This window comes from Gobius niger, assembly GCF_951799975.1.
Source record: "Gobius niger genome assembly, chromosome: 14".
NCBI classification, from domain to species: Eukaryota; Metazoa; Chordata; class Actinopteri; order Gobiiformes; family Gobiidae; genus Gobius; species Gobius niger.
The window spans coordinates 26,714,242-26,727,752 of record NC_136865.1 but is presented as its reverse complement, the minus strand read 5'-3'; the positions used below and the strand labels follow the sequence as shown (position 1 = coordinate 26,727,752).

Below are 13,511 nucleotides of genomic sequence, written 5' to 3'. Positions count from 1 at the left end.
CTATTTTCTGGTTGTGATAATTACACAAAAAAATACTTGTTATGAGGTGTTTTAAATGTCGACATATTTTGCAACGCAGAATCTGAAAATGACATTTTTTCCATATCAGTTCATATTTTTTGTGCTAAGTGGGTTTTTGACTAAGTCGGATACATTTTTTCATAAATTGTCACCAACACACCGTAGTTTGTAAGCACCGCTATTTTGTGCACCAAGATATATGCACAAATGCACATTATGTTACAACCGACCCCGTCTACCAGTTTCTGAAGTCATTCTATCCTTCGGCAAAATTTGACTGAGGGGTAAAAATTGACCTGATTGAGCAAAACCAATGCGATTTTTTGATTCAGCACATCAACATTGTCCAAAAATCTGCTCACAAAACACCCACCAACACCATGGTATTTGGCAGCCGAAAAAAGTAAAAATCGTATGATGGGTTTAACTTGAAATGATACTACACATAAATGTTGTGAAACGTCCACAACACTCGAACTACAAAGTACAGATGACGGATTAAGAACTTTTGCACTTTTGCACTTTTGCACATCATGCACTGTGGTTCAAAAAAGAAACAATGATATTAAGAAGGCTCTGCCAAAACGTTATCTGTTGATTTTTGAATATTTTCCTCAACGAGAACTCATCAAGAACTTTTGTCTGAAATATCATTATATTAACCCATGTCTTCCATCACCTATTTTCAGAATGCAATCTACCAAGTATCGAAATCCATTACTTTAAATTACTTTGTATCATCTCCCCCTTTGCAAACGGAGGACTTTGTTCAGCTGATGACCTCCTTATCCTCATTGCCCGCTCGGCTGTTGCTATTTGGGATCGGCCAATCAGAAAGGTGAGCCTGTCTACAGACGCGCGCTGCGCTGCACGGACAGAGCGCCGATTGGCTGGTCAATGTTCGCGGTGCACATTGTGGTATTTCGTTTACAATACACTCTGCTCCTATACAAATCCATACTACAGAGTTATATGAAGTATGAGAATATTGTCACCAACAGATTTCATGCCAAACTTTATTGTATGGACATTTAGCGTGCCTTGCCTGCGTGTCTGGCTTTCCGGAGGCTCACAGATGGCAATAAAACGTGTCAAATTGATTGTTATTAAAGATAATACTTTCATCTCCCACTGCTACACCTGTCCACGTTGCCTCAGTCTTAAATTAAAAGTGTCTTGCGTCTGTGGTTAGCGCTCGTCACGCATCTGTGGACGCGAAGGGCACGTTTACGCACGCCCTCCACCTCTCTCTCCTCTCGTGCCCATGACTCTCTGAGCGCACACGCACGCACGCGCAGCTCCTGTCCGTGGGAGAAAGTGAAGAAGGGGAGAGGGAACGCGAGAGGAGGGAGAGAGTGTGATCCCAGGTCTCTCTCCACTTTGGGTCCATGTACCCAGTCTGACTCAATGGGGCTTTAGCAGTAAGGGGTAACCATTAAATAAAGGTATTTATTCACCCCGGAGCCCTTTTTGTGTTTGGGTTTTGTGCGTCTCCACAGACATCGGTGACACATCGGGGACAGTCTCCAGAGGTGTGCCGCTCTGTCCGCGCCTCCGGAAGGTTCAGTCGGGTCCCTCTCTTCGGCTGACTTTCTGTGAGCGGATAACTTTTTCACATTTCCAGCTTCACCAGGCCGGCAAACTACTGCAACATTATGGATTTTAGAAATTGTCCCTACCGCAAGAAACGGAGACCATGGTTTTTGGACTTCACATCTTTTGCCTTGGTAACCGTCACCCTCTCCATGCTCCAAACGACTGTGGCGCGCGCAGGTAACTTTAATTTTAAGTTCTTTGTTTACAGGCTACACCACAGTCATTCATTATTATAAGACCTTTATGTGAATGCCTTCGCTCGCTGTGGGACTTCGTGCGTAAAAACTGCGTAAAGTTTCTTCCACCGTAGCGCACTGCACCTGACACGCTCAATTTTACCAGAAAACAGCCTGACTCCGCTTTCACAAAACCTCCTCCATTTAAACAATGAAATACAGATTCAGTTTTTTTTTTTTTTTACAAAAGTTATACTATTGTGACTCTACTTTTGTTGGCCTTTGCGTTTTTTAACCTGCGATCACAGATGTCCAAGAAACCAGAGAAGCACATGATGCCCATGGTTTGAACTCAATTGGGAACTCTCGTAGCATCTATATAAGTCGTGGACATATGCGCGTATAGGCCTCTCAATGGCATTTGCAACCTGTTGCATCCAATGCCCGGCGTTTTCTGTTGTTCATGAAGATTGCAAATATTGTAACTTCAATATAAACAAGTCCCTTCTTGTTCTGATTGATATTTTCGGACACTTTACCGATCTAACAGTGGCCTGGGTGCCAGCTACTGCAAGGTGTATGGATGTTTACCAGCGCAGCCTGTGCACCTTCCAGCGCTGCCCCCGGTGGTCCAAGGAGGAGGAACCGTTTTCCCCCCGAATACATTTTTTCGTTTTTGTTAGAAAAAAAAAATGACGGATTTATTGCGCCCCCTGGTTTTCATCGTTGAATTTAGAACTGCACTTCTGTGGTTGGCCACTAGAGACATTTTGTCATTTTTGACCCACTAATTCCTTCAATTGCCCTATTATGACCTATAATTAAACGTATGATACTCAAGGCAAATATATACTACATAATTGACAGTGTAAACTACAAATATTGACATTTTGATTTGTCTTACTGAAATATAGCTATAGAACTGGAACTTTTTTCAAAAACTGGTACTGAGTTGGTATCATAGGTTGAATTAATTTCCATCAACAAAGCTCAACAGTTAACCCCTTAATCTCTTTCTTTAGCATTTGATAACCCTGGATAGTTGACAAAGTGGACATTTTAGAACACATTTCTCATGTGTCATTTGGCTCGGCATGTATTTGTAGATTAAGTTGTGAATTCACCTTCCCAGCAGCTCCCATGTGTATTTTGGAGGTTGAGGCTGAGGCATTTTTACTTTGCATGAATAGGGGATTATGCTGTGGAGCAACTCAGTGAGTGAAAGCATTTAGTGTCCCCTGTCAGTGTGCGCATAGTACAGTGCTGTTTGTATATGTGCCAATATAGGTGCATATAAGTTTTAAAAAAATACGTCAAAGGTCCACTGTTTCAGCATCTGACCTAGATCTTATGAAATCTCAAGTATAACATAAATATTTGTATTAAAACAATGTAACATACTATTTCCTAGACCTTTCAGAACCAGGTGAGATTCTACAGATCTTTGCTTTCGTCTTTTAGCTCCGGTCTGAAGGCGTTAAGAAGACAAATACTCAGTGCTTCTCTGTGTTCATAATAGTTTTAAACAGGTTTGCACAGTGGCTCAGTGGTTGGAGCATTTGTCCACAGATTGAAAGGTCAGCAGTCCGACAACTGGACGCTCCCTCCACAAGTTATTGATTGGTGGACGCCAGTGGTACAGATTGGCTGCCACTTTTCCATCAATCAGCCCCATGGCAGCTGCGGTTATATACGAAGCTCATCGACACAGAGGCTGAGCACAACACAAATGCTTGGTATTTTTATATGCAGCTGTATTTGGGACAGTTATAAGATGTTCACATGCTCCTAGTTGGTTCAAGCCTTGCCCAAATAGTGATACTTTCATCAAATTGCAAATAAACTGATTCAGATTTTTATACTCCAGACAAAGCGTGTGTGACTGGCTGCAACAAAAAGGGCATTAGAAAATAACTTCCAAGTAACTTAGCGATAAGTGGAGCTGCGTGTTCCTACAAGCAGTATTGAATCAAATGTTAGATTAGCCATTTGTTGCGCCGCGTGTGGAAGACTTTTACAGAGGAAAGTGTGTCTGCGTCTATATTTAAGAGAAATTTGAGCGGAAAAGAGGGACGGGGGGACAGCCGTTGCAGTGTGTTAAAAACGCATGAAAGGCCAGTTTTGTGCGAAGGATGAGAGAAAATCCGAGGGCAATATTTTCTTGACATGGATGTTCCTCCGGCTTATTTCAAAGTAGCGGGCTCCTCAAAAGGCGGTCTGTCTGAGTTTGGCTAAACATAACATAACCTCTCCGCCTCTGTCCTGTGAATGGGGCCACTATACGAGGCGCAGAGCAGGTCTTTGACGGCTCATTCCTGGGGCGGCGTGCGAGTGTGTGGTATTTCAGGCTTCTGCTGCTCGCATGCTTCAGTCTGGCAGTCAGTTCTTCTCCTCCCTTTGTCTCATCATCATTTGCCTATTACCTGTAATCACCTGAGAGTTTGCAGCGTAGAACAAATGACTGATTTTCCAGAATCGCAGCGTGACTTTCCTGTTTGAATAAAGGACAATAGATGTGTCACTGCTTCGGGACAGTAAGAATACATAATGGTCAATGGTTGAGCAGATTGAGCTTCCTTTGCAGATGTTCTTGGTGAGCTACTCTAACCTCTGAACATGGGTGGAGCCAGTGGTTGTCTGGAGTTACATTTCTTTAATCCTTCATAAACATCTGTATAAATCATGCAGCTAACTAATCTCTCTTGCATCACCGTATGAGGCTTAAGTGAGAAAATAACCAACATTTCCCAGGGATTTTGTTCATAAGACATTCAACATTTTCATCCATAACAGCATGACTCTGCGCGTAAAATATAGTATTCCTGGATAGTTTGTCAAGAGGCTAGACTGAAACACGGAAAAGGTAGCATTTAAGATATAAAAATGTCTTAAAACTGCAAGTAAGAGTTACGAACTACAAGACCAGCTCTATCATCAAGTTGTAAGCTTCTGAAAACCTTTCCTAGACACATCCACATTATCGTTTCAGACTGAGGAAGCAGCCAGAGACGCTGCCTGCCTCTTCCTCGGTCGCATAGGCGCTGATTTAGTGGGTTTTGTGTGCGGATGGTTAGACGATGTTGCTCCAAGGCAGTCTCTTTCGACTGGAGGGATGTACAAGTATGGCTGCAGTGTGTGCCAGCTTTATAATGACAGGCTGTCTGTAAAAGATGCTATTCCTAGTCACTGTTATTTTGTTGCTCCCAGTCAGTGCAGGAGGGCGTGGGGCCAGATGTGAGCTGTTATATGCAGTGTTCAGATGGACCTTTTGTGCAGACATAAAGCTGTTTTTATAGTTCAATGCTGTGAATGTGGTTTGTGCATTCAGTGTGGGAGAAACAGTTGTTTTTGCCTGATAAATATCCAGAGGCATTGAAAGAAGGTTCACATATACTGTATAGGTCAGATTTTCTTATGGCAATGTTAAATAATTCAAAAATGCATCCACCTTGTACCACTAGATGGAGATGTAATTTCTCTCTAGTACCCCTACTTATTATTCACTAATTAATTGGCTTACTCTAATAATTAAATCATTATATCCTAATTGTTTTGTATGTAGCCACCACACATGAGCAGAAAGAACTACCTCACACTAACTACTTCCTGCTTCTATGCACCTTTTCATTATCTTCTCCTCTTGCTCCTGATGCCGCTCTTTTACACCCTGCTGTGGGGATTTCCAAACCTAAAAAGAGAAACATTAAACATGATGATAGTTTCTGACACACGGCTTCCTTACTACTTTTACACGTCTGGTAATTATACTTAAGTCAGACATATTGCTATGGCGAGACTAGACTAGATGTAAGGCCCTAAATGTCACATATAATATACAGTGAGCATATACGGGGTAGGGAATGTTCCTTTGATGTTTAGACTGTCATTGCCTCCATTGTCCTTTCACATATTCTTCAATGTCATTGTTTGGAACCAGAATCTTGATTCCTATGAGTTTTAGTTTAATAAGAACAGATGGGACGCAGGAAGAACACACTAATTGTTATTGTGGTTATCACTCTCACCTCACGTGTAAAAAGGACCTGACTCCAGTTTGCATGTTTTCCCTGCGTCCTCATAGGTTGCTCTGCTTTCCCCTACCACTAAAACATACACAATAGGGTTCTCTCTTAGCTAGGGCTCACCTGAAATAGGTAAACATAACCCCTTTCCTCTAAAATCTAGGTTGTTTGTGAAGGCTCTCCGTCGTCCATGACTTTTCCATTGTAGAAAACACTTTTAAAATCAGTCAACTTGACTGGGTTGAGGACGTTTCGTTTCTATCTTCAGAAGCTTTTTCTTGTTTTCAAATGTAAGGCTGGTTAATCACACAATCTACACTGCAAAAAGAAGTGAAATTTTCTTGAAATATGTAGTTTTTCAGAGTCTTAATTTCAAGAAATCTGTCCACGGGGAAAGGGATTTACACTTAAATTAAGATAAAAGAACTACAACAGTTTCATTTCAAGTAAGTCGAAATCCCTTGGTCCCTGGACAGATTTCTTGAAATTAGACTCTCAAATCAAGGACAAAATTACACTTGTTTCAAGAAAATTTCACTACTTCTTGCAGTGTTATTAGGTTGTGTGTTTAACCATTTGAAAACAAGCGCAAGTAGAAGCTTCTGAAGATAGAAATGAAACGTCCTCAACCCAGTCCAGTCGACTGATATCAAAAATGTCTACTACAATGGAAAAGTCATGGACGACGAAGAGCCTTCAAGATTGCTTTTTGCCATGTAGACTTATTTAAACTCTGTCCTTTCCTGAATGTAGGGGTCAGGACTCTATAAACCCAATAGAGTTGACAATATTTGAAAACCATTTCGCCACTATATCACCCATTACGTTTCAGCACTGCATTGTTTGGAAATGTTGCTTCAGGGCATGTATAAAAGTACCTCTTTGTGACACAAAATGAGGATTACTGTTTAAAAAAAGGGCACCACATGACCTCATGCTGTCGTCTTCCCTTTGGAGTGGGTTAGCCTCGCACTGTGCCATTGAGGAAACACTGACTGGTTATGGTCAGGACTCTGTGGTGTTTAGAATCCGCCCTTATTTCCAAACTAAAAACTAAAGCCTAAGCCTCAAAACCGCACAAGACTTATAGGCCTGACCCGAACGGGCATCGTTAGAGCCGCTCACACAGACGCTCTCAGGCCACAGAACGAGGCACAGGGGACAGTGGGGACAGTGGGGACAGTGGTGCTCGCTGGCAGACGCTCCTCCATAGAGAAGTGTAACATATGGCAGCTTTGTGTACAGCTGCATTAATATGACTGCGACTAAAGCTCAGGGAGTGGAAAACCTGGCAACTTTTCTCACGGGTGGGGAGGAGTGGAATATGTGCACAGGTGTCAAAAGGCTTCACAAACTTAATTAAAACATAAAGCTTTAACTTATCTTGCCAAAAGAAAGTGTTCAGTGGTAGGGGAAACCAGAGAAAACAGAAGAAATTGTCACAAGGAGAACATGACCTATAGGAAAGGCAAGAAATCTAACTGCTGCTCCATAACCACGATATTCTTCCTAGTGCTGGTGCGTCTTGATATTTTCTTCAATTTTCTTTTCTAATATGAAAAGCTTTTTGTAATATGGTACATAAGATAGTTTCCATTTTGACCTTCAAAGTTCAAACTGTGCTCAAAGCAATAATGAGCCTTTCGATGTTGATGTTAATAAGTGACCATAGATGTAATTGAAAGAAAGAGAGAGAGAGAGAGAGAAAGAAAGAAAGAAAGAAAGAAAGAAAGAAAGAAAGGAAGGAAGGAAGGAAGGAAGGAAGAGAGAAAGAAAAAAGAAAGGAAGGAAGAGAGAGAGAGAGAAAGGAAGGAAGGAAGGAAGGAAGGAAGGGAGAAAGAAAAAAGAAAGAAAGGAAGGAAGAGAGAGAGAGAGAGGAAGGAAGGAAGGAAGGAAGGAAGGATGAGAGAAAGAAAAAAGAAAGAAAGGGAGAAAGGAAGGAAGGAAGAGAGGAAGAAAGGAAGAAAGACAGGAAGTTAGCCAGGAAGTTAGCCAGGAAGTAAGCCAGGAAGTAAGAGAGAAAGAAAGGAAGGACGAAAGAAAGAAAGAAAGAAAGAAAGAAAGCACATAATTACATATTTCTGATGGTTTGCAAAACTATCGCTTCGTTATCGAGAAAATCCCCAAAAATATTGAAATAAAATAATATTTTTTGTTAATATCCCCCAGCCCTAAGTGCACATTTTTAGGGATACAGACACCTCACTTTCCCCATAACAATCCTGTACCTGATGAGCATAACTTCTCCTCCTGAAATTGTACGCTGCTGTTGTTTTGCTGTAGGTGCAGGTGAGGCTTACTCTGCTGTGATAACTACATTGTATATTATATGCTGCTGGCTGAACAAACACCCATTTTATTCTGTGTAAATAATGCAGGGGAATAACTACCCCTCTTGACCAGCGTGGGTACTCATAATGGACTTGCTGTCTGTATACACATAGGATTATAAATAAAATGTAACTACAGAGTGCGATGGTGAAAATTACAACGTGGGGTTTAGCTATACCCGAGCAGATGGAGCAGTGCAGTCATGGAGGGAGGCTGCCACACTGGAAATGTTTCATGCAGCATCTTTACTTTATTTAAAGACGTGGTTTGGATTTTAAAAGGTGATTGTGGTTTGGGGAAATGGGACAGTGTTGTCATTGTGGGGAGGTGAGAGGTGAGGGGTCGTTGTGTCAGCTGGAGCGTTTGTCTGGTATTTGGCACAGCTGTATCAGACGGCTGACCGCAGGAGCATTGCCGAGGGCATTGTTGGCTTTATCTGATAGTCGCAAAGACATCAAAGGCTTTATCACAATAATTTACGGGTGAATGAAGGCTTGGACTGAGAGTCTATTGTTGCAGAACATTTAAAACAGAAAAAGTGGAAAAATGGCCACCTTAAATAAGAATAATGACTTAAAATGAAAAGTTTTTATGTTGAATTTGAGTAGGTTTGAGCTCATCTAGGAACAGATAAAAATGCTAATGCTAATGGAGCAAACGTAAATCCCACTTGAAATCAGACAAATTAACAAAACATTTCTTTTTCACATTTACTTTTCACGGAATAATGAAAAATGTGCTTGTTCCATTGGCAATAAGGCAAGGCAAGTTTATTTATACCACGCATTTCATACACAAGGCAACTCAATGTGCCTGATCAGATGTTATATCTTTTCTTAGACTAGACCAAACCTACTTTCATCTCTTAATTCTAATAAATTATGTCACTTCTTTGTTAAGATGATTTTTCTTTTTGGCTTGTAAGAGACTTGGAACAGGTGATGCTCAAGGACTCGGGAAAATGTACTCTCCTCTATACTTCACAACTTCACTATAACCAGGAGTGAGGCCATCAAAAAGTCTTAAATGTCTAAGATACTCTGTTGCAGGTGAGGTAAAAAAAAAAAAAAAGTGCTTCTTGAATATTTATAGTAATTACAAACATTTGCATAGAAGCTTGAAAAAGTTTCAGTAGCAATCATTTATGTTCAGAAATCTGTCACTTTCACTGTGTTTTATTGTATTTACAAGCCCATTAAGATACAAAGTGCTTTAGTTCATGATTCATTTACTCCCAGACACCTTTCATTGAGAGGCAAGCTACTACTTATAAATCTGAAATCAAACTCTCTGACTGTACCACTAGACTCACAAAGACACTCTCAGATTGGCCCAGTGACTAAAGTACCGAACGATACAATAGTTTTACTCGTAGCATGCAATATCTGATTTTCTCTGTACCTGCTTTTACTGAGAGGCCACAGAACAAAGTCTCAAAGTTTAAGTAAAAACATCCTTTTGTCACATCTCTTGCACCTGCATTCACCATAAAATGATATTAGGAAAATTGTATTGCTTGTATATTGTATGTACACTGGATAAAGATAATAATTTTAAGGAAGAAATTACATAAATCTACTGGAATTTTTTTTAATTTTTTTTTTAATTTTTCTTAGATGAGCTCAAACCGACTAAAAATCAACATAAGGAACATTTATTCAAGCAATTTTAAGACATTTCTCCAGAGTAAATAGTGTGTCTTCATTGTGTGTCGTCCATGCAGTCTGTGGTTGTTTGTCTGTACAGTCAGTCAGTTCAGTCAGTGGCAAAAGGATGGAGTTGAATGTACAGCTTGTTTGTGTGCAGCCCTGCTCTCTGCTGCCCCCTCAGTAGCCCCATCTCGTGGCGAATTCGTGGCATCGCAGCCTCTCAACTTGGAAACACTCCGACCCGTCTGCATCTGCCACACTCCTCGCATTACAGGGACTGGCTTTGTGCCTGGCAGTTCACGGGCTCAGACTGTAATAGATAGATGTAGTGTGTGGTCTGAGGTGAGTCAGTGCCTTTATCAAACTGATTTGGATTTGCATTATTTTGTAAAGCATTCAGGAGTGATTTATAATGCCAGGTTATGCGCAAGCGCTGACTTCCTCGTGTAGTCTCTGGTTTACAGGCTGATTTGGGAGAATTTACTTGACAAAATATATTACAAAACATACATTTGAAGCAAGGCATTAAAGTCAATACGAGTAAATGTGCTTGTTTTTTAATGGTTTCGTACATAATTGCTTTCAGACTTGAACCTTGCCTCATGCCACAACAGTGGACTTCAAACAGCTGCGGCATCTGTGGGCACTTATGGGTAGAATCACTTACAAAGTAGGAAGCAAGAACCACCATGTTGTTTTTCTGCCGTGTCTAGTTTAATTGTATTATTGCATGAGCGATCCCAGCTTTGTGCGCGCGCGCGTAATGAACTGTACGCACGTCTGTGGCCTGGACAGTGTTATTTTTGTGGGTGTGTTTTTTGCGGTGATCCCGGTCTCGGAGGCAGGAAGGGTAGGGAAGCTGCAGATGTGAAGTGCAGAGGCAGCGGGGCGGCAGAACAGAGCGCAGCATTGTACCTGTCCAGGGTTTAGCCGCGTGCGCAACCCGATACAGTCTCGCGCCACGACAGAAACGCACTGTCTACTGTCACGGCCTGACCCCGCGAGACCCCTCCCTCTTCCTACTCCGCTGCCCTCGCTCTCATCACTTGGGACTTTTCGTACCTGCGCCTCGTTTCCCCCTTTCATTCCCAGCATTCCAGCGCAGATCAGCAAAAAAAAAGAAAAAGAAAAAAAAAGAAAACTCCTGGAAAGTGCGGCTGTTTGTGAAATAAGTCTGGGAGAGTTTAAGCCGGGTGGGGCACGACGGCAGAGCAATTAAGTGAGAAGGTTCCACAATCCACGCTCTTTCTGCTGCATATTTTTTTTCTTCCTCCGACAATCCTTTTATGCACGTGCTGTATGGCTTTATTGAGCACTAATTATGAACTAACAAGAGAGACTGAAATGTGCCAAAGTGAAGGCATGTCAATGATGTCTTTTTTCAATTTGGACCTTGTGTCTGTAGTACAGTTTTGATGATTATGATCATGATTAAAAAGCATTAAATATGATTCCAAGAAGCAGTACAACCAAAGTGAATCAAAAAGACAAAAATGAAGGCCCAAAATACATTGACTGATATTAAGTCCAAGTTTAAAAATGTCCAGCTCTGTCTTTGTTCGATATAATAGACTCTAGTGATATTTTCTGGATCCATCTTTAGGTAGCTGGTTTTGTCAGCTTTGCAATTTTTTACTCAAAAGTTGCCCTTTGTGTCCACTTTGCTTCTGCTTATCTAGTTTCCCCTCATGCCTCTTTTTATGGGATCTGTTACCGTTATTTGCAAACGATAAATGTAGTTAATAAAGCGTCAAATGTGGCTTGCTTCTACTTGCATACACTCCATACAAACCCCATTCGCCATTATGTGTGCGCCACCTTAACACAAAGTATCCATAGCCGTTTAAAAATATTAGAATAAATGCGTCTATAATCAGAGAACCCTGTGGAACCCTGTCTTAATTCATCGAACACGTTTGTTGCTCCTATGTGAAGGTGAACAGGTGATCTCTTCAGTATTAAGAATAGTTTCTGTAGCGTCTGTGCTGTATTTTGCGTTTTCACAACAGCCCACTACATTCTAATATGCTAGCAAATGTACAGTTTATTTCACTTTGAGCATTAGTAGGAGCTTTAATCCATGTGTAATTCAAGTTTATTTTCCCACTGATGTCAAGGGAGACGATGCTGACTGATATTTTCTTACTCAACTTGATTTTCAGTGCAGTGTTTAATGTGCATTTCATGACAATAATGCTCAATAAGGGGATTCATTTGACTTTCTGTTTGTCTGCAGACATCTGGTTTTTATTTGATAGATTTGTATTCAGTAAATGGCACTGTGTCTGTGATTCGAACTGTCCCTTTGTTGCGCTTGTCTCATGAATTTGTGGTTTGGACTGAGACCCATTTCTTTTGGCACAGACCCAGGCTTTCTCTCTGGATCTATACCTCTTGTACAGTACAGTAGCATTTATTGTCTGCACCTGAGTCTGGGTCAAAAAAACGTTAAATATCAAGTGCCTTTTGGGATTTCAGAGACAAGATAGATTCTGTGTCCTTCAGTATATTGTGAAAGCAGACCTGCGAGAGGTGCATCTACATTATAAAGCATTTTTATTGCTGTGAACTTGCAGCGACTTGTTTTTGTTTATATTATTGCGACAGTATTGCTCCCTGGAAGTGGTGAGACACGCTTATAAACTCATCTTGGCATTTTAGAAAAGAAAAGTTAGGAATGAACTTGAACCACAAATAACAGTTTTAACTTTACTTCCTTCCTTTCATTGTCTTTAAACATAAGGAACTAACGAAGTCTCACAATGTCAGTGCTTTTTTCTTTTAAATTCATGTCTACATCGCTGTGATAAAGTTTTATAAAAGCAGTTGATTTATTCCTAACGTCCTTCCAGTGTAAAGACGCACAAATCTTACCGAGTTGCTATACATTTCCACTTAATAATAGTAATACATTTGTATTACGCTTTACAAGCTTGTATTATCAAGTTTGTCAAAGCGCTGCACTGTCGTCATTCATTAGCTCCATACCTGGTGGTGGTAAGATACTGTTGTAGCCAACTTGCTACATTCACCCAGGCTTCCTGGTGTTATCAAATGATCTCCCATCCAAGTACCGACCAGGCCCTTCCCTGCTTAGTTTCCCAGGTCTGACGGGATTGGGCAGAGCAAAGGCGGTATTGCCTTAAAAATCTCTTGGGTTGGATGGATTTATTACTTGCCTCAAGCTCAAAGATGCAGATTATGTTTATATTTCACTACAATATTAATACATAACACTTCATTATCAGTCAATTTGCGACATCGATAAATGCTGTTGAAAAAGGCTTCAACTTTCTCTTGGCATGGCAGCGTTTTCTAAATCAAATCAAGGCGTCCTTCTTATTAAAATGCACATAACTTTAATTTCAATTATATTTCTTATAGAGTGCAGAAGCAAAATGTTAAGAAAAAATGTTTTTTTTTTACTTCTTTAAACAGAGATATCAGTTTTTGTCTACCAATTATGCTGAAATATTGACATTTGAATCAGTAAAGTTCATATTAAACTTGTTTAACACACTGGTTGACCCTCTGTTTCTCCTCCGCAGACCCAGTGGACGTGCTGCGGGCTCTGCAGGTTCCCTCTCTCCCTGAAGGCGTCAAGAAAGTGCCCGGTTTCTGCACCTCCCGTCGCTCGGGCAGCCCCGACCATGCCTACCGCATCTCCAAGAGAGCCCAGATCTCTGCCCCCACCAAACAGCTCTTCTCAGGTCTGT

The 13,511-nt window shown here is 41.0% G+C and overlaps 1 protein-coding gene across 1 annotated transcript in view; it reads left to right on the top strand.

Moving 5' to 3' along the window:
* Positions 1-1,658: 1,658 nt before the first annotated feature.
* The window catches only part of col11a2 (collagen, type XI, alpha 2), a 35,958-nt gene continuing 24,105 nt past the window's right edge, over positions 1,659-13,511 (top strand). Inside the window, exons 1-2 of the mRNA XM_079571103.1 lie at positions 1,659-1,794; positions 13,344-13,505. Coding sequence (XP_079427229.1) covers positions 1,677-1,794; positions 13,344-13,505 — 280 coding nt within the window. The 5' untranslated portion in view covers positions 1,659-1,676. The remainder of the gene's footprint in view (positions 1,795-13,343; positions 13,506-13,511) is intronic.